General features: G+C 35.9%; 3 protein-coding genes across 6 annotated transcripts in view; 2 read left to right on the top strand and 1 right to left on the bottom strand.

Moving 5' to 3' along the window:
• LOC118739385 (distal membrane-arm assembly complex protein 2) overlaps positions 1 to 381 on the top strand; it is a 2240-nt gene extending 1859 nt beyond the window's left edge. Inside the window, exon 3 of the mRNA XM_036470669.1 lies at positions 24 to 381. Within this exon, the coding sequence (XP_036326562.1) occupies positions 24 to 303 (280 nt within the window). The 3' untranslated portion in view covers positions 304 to 381. The remainder of the gene's footprint in view (positions 1 to 23) is intronic.
• On the bottom strand, positions 288 to 1101 carry LOC118739386 (coiled-coil-helix-coiled-coil-helix domain-containing protein 7). The gene is made up of 2 exons (XM_036470671.1): positions 566 to 1101; positions 288 to 509 (listed from the first exon to the last, which is right to left on the bottom strand). The coding sequence occupies exons 1-2, from the start codon at positions 707 to 709 to the stop codon at positions 396 to 398; spliced, it is 258 nt and encodes an 85-aa protein (XP_036326564.1). The 5' UTR covers positions 710 to 1101; the 3' UTR covers positions 288 to 395.
• A 3533-nt stretch (positions 1102 to 4634) lies between these two features.
• On the top strand, positions 4635 to 14087 carry LOC118739384 (phosphatidylserine synthase 1-like). Of its 4 annotated transcripts, none has more exons than XM_036470667.1 (7): positions 4635 to 5447; positions 10838 to 11096; positions 11157 to 11609; positions 11679 to 11791; positions 11882 to 12092; positions 12181 to 12277; positions 13608 to 14087. In XM_036470667.1, exons 1-7 carry the CDS (start codon positions 5119 to 5121, stop codon positions 13658 to 13660), a joined length of 1515 nt encoding a protein of 504 aa, XP_036326560.1. In that variant the 5' UTR covers positions 4635 to 5118; the 3' UTR covers positions 13661 to 14087. The 4 variants fall into 4 exon arrangements, with proteins under 4 accessions (XP_036326560.1, XP_036326557.1, XP_036326558.1 ...); XM_036470664.1 differs by lacking the exon at positions 13608 to 14087 and adding an exon at positions 12712 to 13495; XM_036470668.1 differs by lacking the exons at positions 4635 to 5447; positions 13608 to 14087 and adding exons at positions 6318 to 6475; positions 12712 to 13495.
• Positions 14088 to 14234: the final 147 nt, after the last annotated feature.

Genomic DNA, 14234 nt, shown 5'->3' with positions numbered 1-14234 from the left:
TTGCGTAATTTAGAAGAGTTAAAATTCTTATCATTGCACAATGTTCCTACTTTTGATGATTGGTGCCTAGATCGGGTGTCTGGTTCGGGATATACAAAACTAGAAGTTTTAGATATATCGGGTACAAGTTGCACAGTGAATGGACTTTCGTGTTTGTACCGCATACCAACGCTGAAGTTACTAATTGTAGACGATCCCAAAGCAACGTTGGAGTACGAGCTGGCATATTCGATGTTACAGGAAGTAATACCCAATTTGAAAATTGTCAGTGCTTCATCCATACACGATTTAAAGACGAATTGATTTATAATTCAAAGTTTTGTTTAGCAGCGAGTTACTAAAATTAATATAGAAAAACAACTTTAAAAACCTTTACATATATATCAGTAGTGTCGCTAATTTTGAGGTGGCTTGGACCTAAAATATTCCGCTTTGATATCGGCTCGTTCTTCCACAGGTGGGAGATAAGGCGCAATTCCCTTAGCACGACGATCTGACCGCACTTTATTCTAAAACGGAAGATAATAGGATTTGCAACTTCAATAAATATATAATTTATAAATACCCAAAACTCCTTGCAATTGTTGTAGTTCGCGAAATATACCTCGCACTTGTCCCTGTCGTAGTTGTATTTGCTGAGGCATTTGAATGACAGTTCCTGTTCCTGCAAACATGGGTTGTCACGTTCTGCATTTAGGTTTCGTGGCATTTCAATTTTTTATAAGTTTCAAAAGCTTTTAACATTAAAAAGTTATATAAATATCGGAAACTATTTTGATTTTTGTGCGCTGTTGACAAATGTTTAGAATATGGCGCAAAGAGCAAATACTGAAGAAAAGTAGCGAATGTCAAAGCAAGCCACAACGAATAAAGGTGGGACGTGGGAAGTGGGAAACTAAAGACCCCGAGCAGTATCGGATACCATAAAAACAAAACGAGTATTATCCAAGAATTAGGTATATAATACATATTCACATAGTAAGTTTTATCGCTACTAAAAAATAAAATATAATGAATCGGCACATTTTTAGCACACGCTATAAGTTGCGTTCCAAAAGCTTCACGATTTGCAGGTTTTTACAGGAAGCCGTTCCAGGTGACCACCTTCCATAAGATTTATTAATGGAGAAAACAACCGTTCCTGCAAATCCTGTAAAACCTGAAAATCGTGAAGCATCTGGAACGCAACTATATAGTTAACCGGAAAGATTCGAAAAATTGGCAACGAATATTAAATACACCATTTAACAACACTATTTCTTTGACATTAGGTGCGTTCGCGTAGCTGTTAATTGTTCAAGTTTAACCAAAACTTACAGGTTTTTGCGTTCACGTACGCAAAAAACTTGCAAAGTAGGGGAAATTGAGAGAGCAAAGTGACATTTCATTTTGAGGGGAAGCTGTTAGTTTCTGTTGGAAAAATTTTTGCCAACAGGGAAACAGCTGATCAAAAACAGATGGTTGGCATTTACGCAAATCACAAAATTGAATTTGATGGTTTGGAAGATAAAAATTACAAAATGCGACTAATTAAACTTGTAAGAAATAAGTAGTTATTTGTTTAATCAATAAACTGTGTCAGTATAACACTTTGCGACGACTTTTCGTACGTTTTATATTTTACACTTTTGTATGTAAACAAAAATTATATCAGCTGTTCGTCTAACTTGCAAGTTTCTGCAAATTTTCTGTTCGCGTACTATTTTGGATATTTCTCTCTTGTGAGAGAACAGATGACATTTCGCCGGAATTTGGCAGTTGGTTGGTTTCTGGTGGAGATTTTAAACGAACGCACCTATTTTCATCCAAGGCAAATTTATACAAGGTGGTGTTCAAGGTGAAGTAATTATGAAAAATTGACTTTAAAATTTGACTATAATAGGGCTTTCGCACAAGGCGATTTTTTCAGGCAACTTTTGCGTTCAACTCACGCAGGGTTGCACGGAAAAAAAATTGAATGGCTAAATATCGAAATATAAAAAAATATTCGCCATAAAAAGGCGTTTGAATTGTTGAACTTTGCATTCTACTTTTGGTTGAACGGCCTTTGAACTAATCGCTTTCAATCGCCAGCCAACTTTTCAACTTTTTTTTCGTGCAACCCTACGCGAGTTGAAAGTAAAAGTTGAACACAAAATCGCCACGTGCGAACACCTTTTAAGGCAGCCGAATGTCAGAAAATAAAGCGAGAGAGCTGGTTTATTACTTACCTCTTGTTTACAACAACCATCATTTTGACTAGGAATGTTCGATATCGTATCGATTTTTCTGAATATCGATATTTCATGGCACGATAATCGATTTTTTGAATCGATATTCCAAGGTCGATATATCGAAGACATCGATACTTTACCCGCAATATCGATATTTAAGTTTACATATATTTTTATCTACAAAAAAGTGTATGGAAAAATACTTAAGTAGGTTTAATCAGCAGCTTGTGTGATTTATTTAGCTCTTGAGTTTGACAAACCGCTTGAGTCGACCGGCATGCCGTTTTAATTCTCAGTATATATACAAGATGGAAATAACACAATTAGGTGAGTTGATATCCTATTCAATTGGAAGTAAGATTTTCAACATCGATTTTTCCGATATCGATATTGTTCAGCCCGATATATCGCCATATCGATTTTACATGCAATGAACTAAATCGATTCATGATATCGATACTTTCTTAAATATCGAGCATTCCTACATTCAGCACTGCCGTGGCGAAAATCTCCACTACTGGCAAAATTCGCCAGTAACACCACCTTGTATAAATTCGCCTTTTTTCATCGCATTTCCTTCGCCTTGACGGGTGTTATGTCAAATCTCAATTCGCTCCAAAGTTTACAAACAAGAATGATAGAATACAAGATTGCGCCGTCCTGTGCGTTGACATTTGTGTACCACAAATAAACAAAGAATAGAGCGAAAAGAACGAGTTGAAACTGCCAAAGCAGTTCACTTTACAAACAAAGTCAGCTGGTGTGTCTTCTTCTTCCGGTTTTTGCAAGTAATGGCTAATTTCCTGTTCGTTTACTTTTTTGCTTTTTCATCTCTTTGGGAGAGAATTTTCGCTTACTCTCTTGATTTTGATTGTTGGCTGGTGTTGGCTAATTTTGTTATCGAATGCAACTATTAGCAACCACTTACTTTCACTCTTATTTTAGTTTGACCTGCCAATTAACAATAAATACGAAAAAGCGTATTAAAAATGAGAAAATACGACTTCCACTTCGATAAATAATCGAAAAAAACTAGTGAAGACACCGATTGGAATGAGTGGAACGTGAGTTTTCAAATAGTTTTCAGCGAAAACTGGTTTTCATTTGACAGATTTTACATGGACGAAAACACATGTTTTAGGTCGAAAACCAGTTTTAGCAACGAAAACATGTTTTCGATGTCGGTGAGAACATGGTATTAAAAGCGAAAATAAAATACATGTAAGGCCAAGGCGAACAAATTCGCCTTGTGTAACCGCAGAACTCCACAGGCAAACACCGATGGCCTACCAACTGTCATTTTGACGAGCAATGTGATTGCAAGTTTTTGTGTGGAGGCACTTTGATGTCTTGAAATAAGCATTTGCCGCATGACGCCACCAGACAACATTCTCTCAATTTCGGTGTTTAAAAACATTTAAATCTTTAAAAAACTAAAAGCAAAAACAAAATACATGTAAGGCGAAGAAATCAGCTGATTTTACAACACCACCTTGTATAAATTCGCCTTCGCAAAGAATATAAGGTAAACAGCTGATCGATGTATTTGACTACTGAAAATATTTGGCGCGAATTTTTGTTTGTCCATTTTGACGGCTGCTAATTTCTGCTAGTAAAAGCAAAGAACGTAGATAACAAGAAGGGACAACTCGTTATAATTGTAGCAAAAGTGAGTAACAGGGGCGTGCGTTCTCTCTTTTGCTCTAGTACGTTTTTTAATTGGATGATGATATCTACGTTCTTTGGTAAAAGGTTTGCATAGTAAATTCTCCAGTAAAAAATTACAGAGAGAGCGTAAAAGGAAAATAGAGCGTAAAGTTGAGAAGAAAACGAAACTAGCAGAACAAGTTATTGAACACAAAAACAGTAAAAACTTGCAAGTGAATAGTTGTTGCACCGTTTTGACATTCTGCTGTAAATTTATAAATCAGTTTTAAAATCTTTGCGTTACACACAAGCACTTACACAGCTCAGAACATCATTAATATTTTGATTTCCACTCATTTTACTTTTGTTTGTGCTAAACCAATTCAACAAATGGCGGCTTTTGACGTTTATTATTCTTCTTCTGCTAGCTAATTTCTGCTAGTAAAAATTTCACTAGCAAGAATTTGCAACCCTCCCGTGTTGTTACGCTCTCGATTCAGTGCTCTCTTGCAAATTATGGGTTATTATACACTTTTCCAGTAAAAATTTACAGGTTCCAGTACAAATTAGTACTATTTGTTACTATACACACATACAATTTTTACTGACAAAAAAATAAGAGTGTAAGAACGAGAGAGAGCTGTCAGTTTCTGCTAGTTTTTTGGGTTAAGAAACGCTTTCCAGCAGAAATTAGTGATAATTTGTGATAATTGTCTATTAAGAAACAAAGCTATAAATTCGCCTTGAACACCACCTTCTATAAATTCGCCTTGCTTTTGTTGTTTATTTAGCGCAGCTGTCAAAATTTTAGAATCAGCAAGTGGACACGGAAATCTTTGTTTTTCATCCAGCAAATTGTCTGATTGGTACACATGCTCATTATCCAATTAACCAGCAAAGTCTAAAGTCATAGTATCGCTATAAATTAACAAATCAATTTGGTGCGTGATAAGACATCAGTGAGTTCAAAATTCAGAATTTTCATTATACCCTTCAAAGTATCTACGGGGCTTTGTACGAATTGGCCAGATCCAAAGCAAATTTTTGCGGGGTACTCAGTCGTGTGGGGTGACAACAAGCGTTGCGTGCAACGAGTGGCACACATTGCGCAACTCCAACCAACTACCGCTAAATGGTGCGGTAATCAGTGATAATTGAATGGAAATCAAGAAAGTACATACATATATACATGTAATTGAAAGAAAGTTGACAAAAAATCCAAGAAGCAAAACTATCAGTACCTGTCCAAAACGAAGCTATGAAGAAACGGGCAGGGGGTTCACGGGGCAACAGCTCGCCTGATGATAGTGGTACTGAAATTCAAGGTGATGCAAACACAGGGGCTAAAACCAACAGCAATGCTAACTCTAATAAAACAGGCGCCGCCAGCGCGCCCACCACACCCACCAAGCAGCGAAGCTCATCGTCCATTTCAAGGGATAAAGGACTTGATGAGTTTGCCGAGACATTTGTAATTGTTAATGAACGGCCCGTGGACGATATATCGCTTGATTTCTTCTATAAACCGCATACAATAACATTGTTCGCAATCTCTGTACTTTCTGTGATGTTCTTTGCTTTTGTCAGGTGAGTTCTATGGTTAAAATCATGAATGAAAGGTTTTGAAATCCTACGTACATATGTACACAATATTGTATGCATGTTTAATTTATTTTTAATGTTTGCATAGTTATATACACTTTAATTACTGGTGTCTCATATCTTGCCAATAAGATGTTTTAAAAGATTTCATGAGAATTTAAACAAAATCGTAAGCAAACTAAACTTTGTTAACCCTTACATTTTTGCCGCTATCCACTCCAATTTCAGCCAATATTTGACTTAATGCGCAGCTGCCATTTCCCTTTCTTGTCTCTGCTTTTTTGGTAGCATTTCTTAAAAGGAACAAATGAAGCTTTAACTACAGTGTTTTGGGTTCTTTCCTCTTCAAATTCTGAAATCCCGAAAGTTCCACTTGGATTTATTTCTTAGCATTTAAACGGAAACCATACATTTATTTATTTACACGTACATACATACCTGTGTACATATATTTATTTTCATATACAGGCCACATATTTGGCACACATAAATATTATTTTCCCCTTCATTTGGACACCTTCGTTCCACTGTTTCGATGAGCTAGTGCCGAATGGAGTAAGGTAAACTTTGAACAAAAACGAAATTTCGTATTTACGTATTTACCGTATTCGTTGCCGTCCAACGCCTGTCAGGAGCGCGAACGTAGTTCAATCAGTGCAAACTCTTCTCTCTCTCAATATCATCACATTGCTAAATAAATCCAAGTAGAACAAAAAGTGCTTCCGAAAAAATAATCAAAATTCAATTATAAATTATTTAACTTGTCTAAAAATCTGGCTGTCGGTTATTTTAACTTGTAAAACCGTTAACAACTTGAAGTGACAACTAATGTTTTATGAAAATTAAAAAACGCAAATCAAGGATATTGAGTAATCCAAAAGATGAATTTGTCATGTCAAGTAAATCGCTAGTCCAGTGTGTGGCGAAATCAATTCAGGGCATGCAACAACAATTTCAACGACAAACTCTCAATCAACTAAACCAATTCCCTCCCCTAATGCCCAAATGGATGCGTAAGTTTCGAAACATTGTATCACGCGAATCAATTATGCAAATAAAAATAGAGCTAGTTCAAGTGAAAACTACTATTACTTATTCAAAAGAGAATAGCGTTATTTCAGTTGACCAAAATATATTTGAGTATTGATTAAACAGAAAGCTTAGTAAACGATTGTCTGTTACGATTTATATTGGAATTAAATATGATGGAAGAAATTAAACTTGCAAAAATAGTAAATGCATTTTTTTTATTTACAGAAGCAATGCTGTTAATTTTTCCTTGCGCATCTTCTATGTATCTATATTATAAGTAGACTATATTTATATTTGTTTTTATTTATCTCAATTATTGCTCGCACGTGCTAGCTATTTACCTTCCACACCACTTTTGCTTTCGCTTCGCGTTGTGATATTGATGATTGGCCCAGTGCCAGTGTATCGCATTTAGCTAAATTGACATTGGATTATTGTGCTTGAAATAAATTTTCTACCGATAGCAATTCTATTTGCTTAAAACCTTTATTTCCGCATTGAATGATCCTTAAAACATATATAGTAGGGACATTGTCAATGTTCAAAAACCTCACGCGACCTCACTTATAGTTATGCAATAAAATGTTGTTATATTCATACATATATATCACTCTGAAAAAGGCAATATGTATTTAAAATTAATGTGTGCTTAGTACATGTGCACACATAAACTGCGGATTTAGAACTCGATTTAGAATACCGATACGAAAATTATTTATATATTCGTTAACATCTATAACATATGTATGTATGTACTTATGTATGTAGGTGAAATGAAACTATGTTAAAACTAGTTGCATATGCACATATGTACCTAAATATGTATGTATGTATGTTCGTAAGTTTGTTTGTACATTTCATTTTAAGAAAGCGAAGTCTGTTTCATCCGGTTTTAATTACAAAAACTATATATGCATACCCCTGATCTCTCGCTATATGCCGACATACTTTGTAATACATATATGTTCCTACAAACATACATATACATATGTATGTACATACATAGTCACCGGAAATGCAAAAAGTGGTAACATTTTTTTTTGCATAAAACGATATAGGGAGATGTAATACAATGAAATATATCAAATCAATCAAAATGTAAATTTTGGATTTTTTGCCAGTTAGTCCTCTTGAATTTCAGGTGACTAACTAATTTACGGCTTTTTGCATTTCAGGTGACAAATTGCTCATTTTTGTAGAGGTTGCTAACCTCCAAAACAAACAATCAACAAACTGCAAAAAACTGGAAGCAGCATCTATAAATGCAGCTAAGAAGTGTTGCATCTTATATCTAAAAATGACCGTATTTTTTTTTGTTATTATCTAAAATTCTATGTAATTTAATGCCATACTATTTTCAGAGATTTTTGGCTAAACGGCTATTTTTAACAAGGAGCATTAGCTAGTACATATTTAAGTACTATGTACATATGTATATATTCGTGTTTATTATTTTTAATATAATTATATGTATAAATACATATGTATGTATGTATATGTATATATTTGCCCTGAGGGTTTTTCCAATAATGATATGAAAAATGGACATTAGCTAATCCGCAAATTAAACAATGAAGTATCCAAAACCATAGGGATTTTTTATTCATTGTTTCCTTATGAATCTCAACATTTACATATTATTTATTTAGTAAAAACCAAAATCTTTTTCTTGTTTACGAGCAGGCCGCACCAGAGGCCAAACGAAATCTCGACAAAGATAGGAACAAGTATATGTGCCCGCCGAGCTTGTGATTATGTCGTCATACTATAAATACTAATGTGATAAGCTCATCTCACGCCATTCACTTATCCAAGCACGTATTGATTTTGCTGATATTTTTTATTAACATGTATGTGAATATATACAGTGGGATGCAGAAAGGAGTACCGCAGATTTGTGTTAAATATTTACAAGGATTTTAAATATGGTTCATGCTTTGACCAAGGGCATATAGATCAGACTTTATACAGAGCTTAGAAAAATTTAACAAGTTTTCAGAAAAATTTCAACTCTTTAATAGATTTTTTTTCGAGTATGCAGTTTGGTAGCCCAATAAATTTTAGTATAATAGAGTGCAAGTTTTTTTTTTTTGAGTTATTTTTTATTTATATATATATTGAGGAAAGGGTTTAAAATGCCTTCGCACCGTATAGGAGCCGTCACTCCTACGTGTGTGGTGTAGCCACTAAAACAATCCCTCCTCCTACCCTGGATATTCCCCTACCCTGGAACCACTTTCGCATTACTTCGGGATAGGGAATCCAAGAGCGAACCATGTCGGGTCAGATTCAACTCGCTCTGCGTCCAGGGCCGCCACATTTGAAGCAATCATCAAGCTATTGGCTCGTCTTCTCTTTTCCTAATTGAGAGTCCCGCTTTCTACCTTAGCGGCCACTATAAATTGTGATCGTTTTGGGCTCCTCTGCTTTCAATCTTCTCATTGTCCACATCAATTTTCTTGCGTCGCAGTATGATCTCGGTGAAATCCGCGACCGTATCCCATGAGTTCAGCATTTTAGAAACGATATATTCGGATGTTACAGGCCGAGTTTTCTCTCCAATCGCCGGTTGTTCGCATCCCAGCGCTCGCAGAAAAAGAATATACTGCATCGCCTACATGTAAGCAATATACGCAGTGTGGGCTCGCCACCGTCCCTATTTTGTACAGGTACGCTCTAAAATATCCGTGCCCGGTCAAGAACTGAGTGAGGAAATAACCCACCTCCCCGTGTGAGCGGTCACGTAAAATCACATTTTTCGGATTATGACTTACGTGAACATACTCTTTGTCCCATTCAGCTTATACGTACGTGAACATACTCTTGTCCCATTCAGCTTATACTTATCGCGTAATTTTCTTTCGTATCGTTTTCGATCCGTGCACGGATGTTACGATACGAGCCCTGCTTTTGGCTGCCTTTGCTGCCTGCGTTTTCCCAATCCGTTCTTTTGACTGCCATATCTCCTGCCTCTCTTTAGCTAAAAGGTCGACCGGCGCTGTTGACGCGAGTACGAGTACGGCTACTTCCGATACGGCGCGATATGCGCACGCCACTCGTAGTGCTCCTTGTCGTTGAATGTTGGCGAGACGTCTGCGGTATTTGTCGTTTCGTAAAAGCTCCAGCCCAGATTTCTGCTCCGTAAAACAAAATTAACTCCGTTGTCTTCATCAAGAGGCGCCGTATACATGGTTTGGGTCCATTTCTTTCTTTTTCCACGCTCTTCTGGACACACTCTTGATGTGGTCCCAGAATGTGAGCTTATTATCCAGTATAAGCCCGAGGTATTTGACGCCTCGCTAGGTGGAGATTTCTTCTTGTTCGATAAAAATTGGGACGATTTTCTCTATCCTACTCCTAGTCAGCAGAACAATCTCCGTTTTCCAGTAAGTTAATGTGAGGCTGTGGTCCTCCATACACGTTTGAATTCTTCTCATAGCCTGACTGAGCTTCCGCCGAGCCGTCGTGAGATCGCGAGCTGCTACTGTTACTCCTTCATCATCGGCATAGCATACAAGTTCAACATTTTGTGGCATTTTCAATCTTAGCAGGCTGTCGTACTGAATGTTCCCCAGGTCCGGTCCGAGTATTGAGCCTTGCGCAACTCCCGAGGTTACTTCGGTCGATCGTAGTCCCTCATGCGTTTCAAACTCAAGTGTGCGGTCAGTCAATTAACTCTCCATCGTGCGCATTAAATAAGGTGGCATGTTGAATATGTGTTTGAGAGCCGCCAGTATGTCGCTCCATCGTGCCTAATTAAACGCATTTCTCACGTCCAGAGTCGCTGGTAGCGTGACTTCTGGAATGGTGATTGCCCTGCTGTGCTACCTCGGCTGTATTAATTACGCGATTGATTGCATCTATGGTTGAACGTTCTTTTCTGATTCTCTAAGAGATCTTGCACAACTGCTAGAATTCGCGATTGCAGGAGCTTTTCGAAAAGTTTTCTGGCTGTATCTAGCATACACAGAGGCCTGCATGAAGATACCATACTTCCTCCTAACTTTCCTTTGCTGATCAACACGAGACGCGTTCTTTTCCATTCTTCAGACTTCAGGCAGGAGTTATACATGTGGAGCATTGCTTCCGGGCAGATTTTGGCCACTAATTTGAGGGCAATTATTTACGAATATAATGTTTCTTATATTCACATAAAATTATTTTATTTATTTCTTTATATAAAATTTATTTACATAATTAAATTACATAAATAAACCTTAAAACTAGGCAACTAACAACTAAGGTCTTCTGCCTTATAGTAATAAAAATAATTATATGTTATTAAGGCAATCAAATTGAATACATAAAATTAAATTTTCCAACTTTTCCATAATTTTTTACAGGAATGAAACAAGTATCGAGGATAACATTTGGGCTGGCATATTGTGTGCTGTGTTCTTCTTCTTAATCATTTCATTGTTGGCATTTCCGAATGGCCCATTTACCCGCCCACATCCAGCACTATGGCGTATAATATTCGGCTGCTCGGTATTGTATCTATTAATGCTACAATTTCTCATGTTTCAAAATTACAAAACTATAATGAACATACTCTATTGGCTGGACCCGAAATTGCAAAACTTTCACATCGACATGGAGAAGGTGAGGACTTGGTTTTTATAAGTAAATATTCATATTCAACACTATATATATGTTTTCCAGGAATATGGTTCCAATTGCTCTGATTTCAGCTTTGAGCGCATAAAAAGCTCAATCGATGTATTCGCTTGGGGCCATTTTTTTGGCTGGGCCTTCAAAGCCGTACTCATACGACACGCTGGTATTCTATGGGCTATATCTGTGATGTGGGAAATTACTGAAATTACTTTCGCGCATTTGCTACCAAATTTCGTTGAATGTTGGTGGGATGCGCTCATCTTGGATGTAATCGTATGTAATGGTTTGGGCATCTGGGTAGGCTTGAAAATTTGTAAAGCCCTCGAAATGCGCGAGTATAAGTGGGCGAGCATTAAGGATATCTCATCTACGACGGGTAAAATTAAGCGTGTTGTGTTGCAATTCACACCGGAGAGCTTCACATCTATACGGTGGCTGGATCCCAAGTCGACGGCGATGCGTTTTGCGGCAGTTTGTCAATTGGTTATATTTTGGCAGGTGCGTTTTTGTGTGGACTACTGCGAATGTGATTCTAGTTCTTATAGTAATTACTGCTTTAATTAACAGGTGACGGAACTCAATACATTCTTCATCAAACATATTTTTGAAATGCCTCCAGATCATTATCTCGTCATTGGCCGTCTCGTTTTCATTGGCCTCTTTGTAGCGCCCTCAGTGAGGTAGGCGATTATTGCTTGTTGGTTTTGTGTGTAAATTCTTTAATGTTTTGTATTTAATTTTTCACTTTCTACCATTTTCATCGCATTTAGGCAATACTACACTTACGTGACGGATACTCGTTGCAAACGTGTTGGCACTCAATGCTGGGTGTACGGCGCTATTATGGTCTCAGAAGCAATACTTTGCCTAAAGAATGGCAAAGAGCTTTTCGAACGTACACAAGCCATAAATATTATTTTGTGGTTAATCATGCAGGTCATTGTATCAGTGGCCTTTGTTTATGGTTGCATGCTGTGGCAGGTTGGTTTGGCGTGCCTTAAAGGGATCGCGCATATAGTATATGTTAAATTCTATTTGTTTATATGCTTCGCTTTTCATTTTTCTTTAGCGCGCTCAGAACAAGTATAATAAGTCAACGGAATCGCCTAGCAAAAAGGGTAGCGCACAAAAAGACAGTGATTCTGCGCTTAAAGGCGTTGTGAAAGGTAAGTTGGCAGAAAATGATTTTAAAAGTGCACAGAGAAAGTTTATGTTTAATGCTTCTGTGAGTTATTTAAGCTCTATGTTTCTTAGTTTAAAATTTGTACCACCTATGCTGCTCTAGCTTTCATTTACTCTGTATAAGAATATTATTTTAGCGAACTATTGGTTAACCCTGCTACATTCTTGCGTTTTTCATATGGATGATGGACAGTTATTTAACTCCTTCGAAACTAGCCAATATGACTTTCCCTTTCAAACCATTTATATAGTATATTTTTTTTTGCCCAAACCCCTCTCCATCCCATTATTTTTTATTGCACTTCATTCACTCCTACATTTTCTCTTGTGCACCTTTTTCGGTGTGTTTTAACATTTTAAACTTCTCTCTTTTCTCCTCAATTCGTCGCTACTTTGTGTCGTTCGTGTCTCCGTATAGACTACAATCACTTCTTACATCCGCAATCGCTCGCATTAAAACTAAAAACTGTTTTCAGAGAACGCTCCGATAGAACACTATGTGATGATACACTAGAAGATATTAAAATAAAAATCGTTTGAGAATTGATTATTTAGCATGTTATGGCTTATTTAGCTTGCTAGGATTTCCTAATGCTTTATTTTCATAATTATATTTTAAAATTATTTTTTGGTTTTTTGGTTGTTGCAAACGCTGGTTCACAACAAATAGCATTCCGTGCGGGATTGAAAATCTCGTATGCGCTTATCGGTAAGGTTCTCAAAAACTATTAAAGCTCCATATGTTGCCCGAAGAATTCACAATTAACTGATCGCTTTAAATTCGACATACTGGAATTCTCGAAACTAAAGGTGTCCTCTCACAAATTCTGGGATGTTAGAAAAGATTATTGTGGATTTTAAGCTTTTCAACCCATTTCCGAATCAAGTGAAACTTGTAACATTAAAAAATTAAACAAAATATTAATACTAATTTTTGAAATAAAAACTATTAATTTTTGAATTATAATTTGAAACTATTTGAAAAATTTAATAAAGTTCTCAAAAGTTTATGTTTGCCGTGCTTTTTAACGAGTCAGTCAGAGCTTTTACGGCTACAATTTTCAGAAATATTTTATGCTGTTACAACAGCTTCGCGCACCAAATAAGAACAGCAAAAAAATAACGAGAATAACGCTGGTTTAGATTTTTTTCGAGCACCGCATTAAAACCATTTTTGAATTTATTTTTATGCTCACGCCATAAAAAATATACATATTGAAAAAAAAAACTTTTTTTTAATTACTAATTTCGTTACAAATTCTTTTTGTATTACTTTCTTTTAATTTATAATTCATTTAACTTTTCTTTTTCTAGGCAAGCAATCACCAAAAAAATCTCCAAAGCGCAACATACAAAAAATTGAATAAAATTCAAAAGTAAAATTTAAACAAAAACAGAAAAAAAAGAAAAAATTAAGAATCATAGGCATCTAACCAAATCATAACATCCGACTATTTATTCCCGCATCGGTAAATAAATGCCAATAAAAAAGAGAATATATAACATCGGCGAAATTCTAACACTATCTTTGTCAAAAACTTAAAATGCGAGCATCTTAAAAATTAAATCTGTACGCTACTTCATTTTATATTACCAACACTATATAGCAATAATATATAGTTTAGTTATACTAATTTATGTATAAGAATATGCATATAATGAGTGTACTGAGTAGATTAATTGTAATTTAAAAAAAAAAAACGCAAAAACGACAAAAAAGTGTATGCATAAAAACTTGTAGATCGAAACCTTAGACGACGGCGTGAAGAATAAAAACTTGAAATAATTGTAAAATTAACGTGGAGATCCAATTAAGAGCTAAATTTAAAAAATTCGCTAAATGTAACATAAAATGTAAAAAATAAACAAAAAATGAAAACAAGAACCAAAAAAGCTGTAAAAGTTATTGAATAATGTATAAATTAAGATATAAGAGGGCTT

Source organism: Rhagoletis pomonella, unplaced genomic scaffold (assembly GCF_013731165.1).
Source record: "Rhagoletis pomonella isolate Grant_MI unplaced genomic scaffold, Rhpom_1.0 Rhpom_scaffold_00005, whole genome shotgun sequence".
Classification (NCBI taxonomy): Eukaryota; Metazoa; Arthropoda; class Insecta; order Diptera; family Tephritidae; genus Rhagoletis; species Rhagoletis pomonella.
This window is presented reverse-complemented; position numbering and strand designations above follow the sequence as displayed.

What these genes read in the sequence shown, in the direction of transcription:
- LOC118739386 (XM_036470671.1), bottom strand. Translation starts at nt 709, where the DNA reads ATGCCACGAAACCTAAATGCAGAACGTGACAACCCATGTTTGCAGGAA. An exon ending in ACAATTGCAAGGAGTTTTGG is followed by an intron (nt 510 to 565) that starts GTATTTATAAAT and finishes CTTCCGTTTTAG; the next exon opens with AATAAAGTGCGGTCAGATCG.
- LOC118739384 (XM_036470664.1), top strand. Translation starts at nt 5,119, where the DNA reads ATGAAGAAACGGGCAGGGGGTTCACGGGGCAACAGCTCGCCTGATGAT. An exon ending in AATTGGTTATATTTTGGCAG is followed by an intron (nt 11,610 to 11,678) that starts GTGCGTTTTTGT and finishes TTTAATTAACAG; the next exon opens with GTGACGGAACTCAATACATT. An exon ending in TTTGTAGCGCCCTCAGTGAG is followed by an intron (nt 11,792 to 11,881) that starts GTAGGCGATTAT and finishes CATCGCATTTAG; the next exon opens with GCAATACTACACTTACGTGA.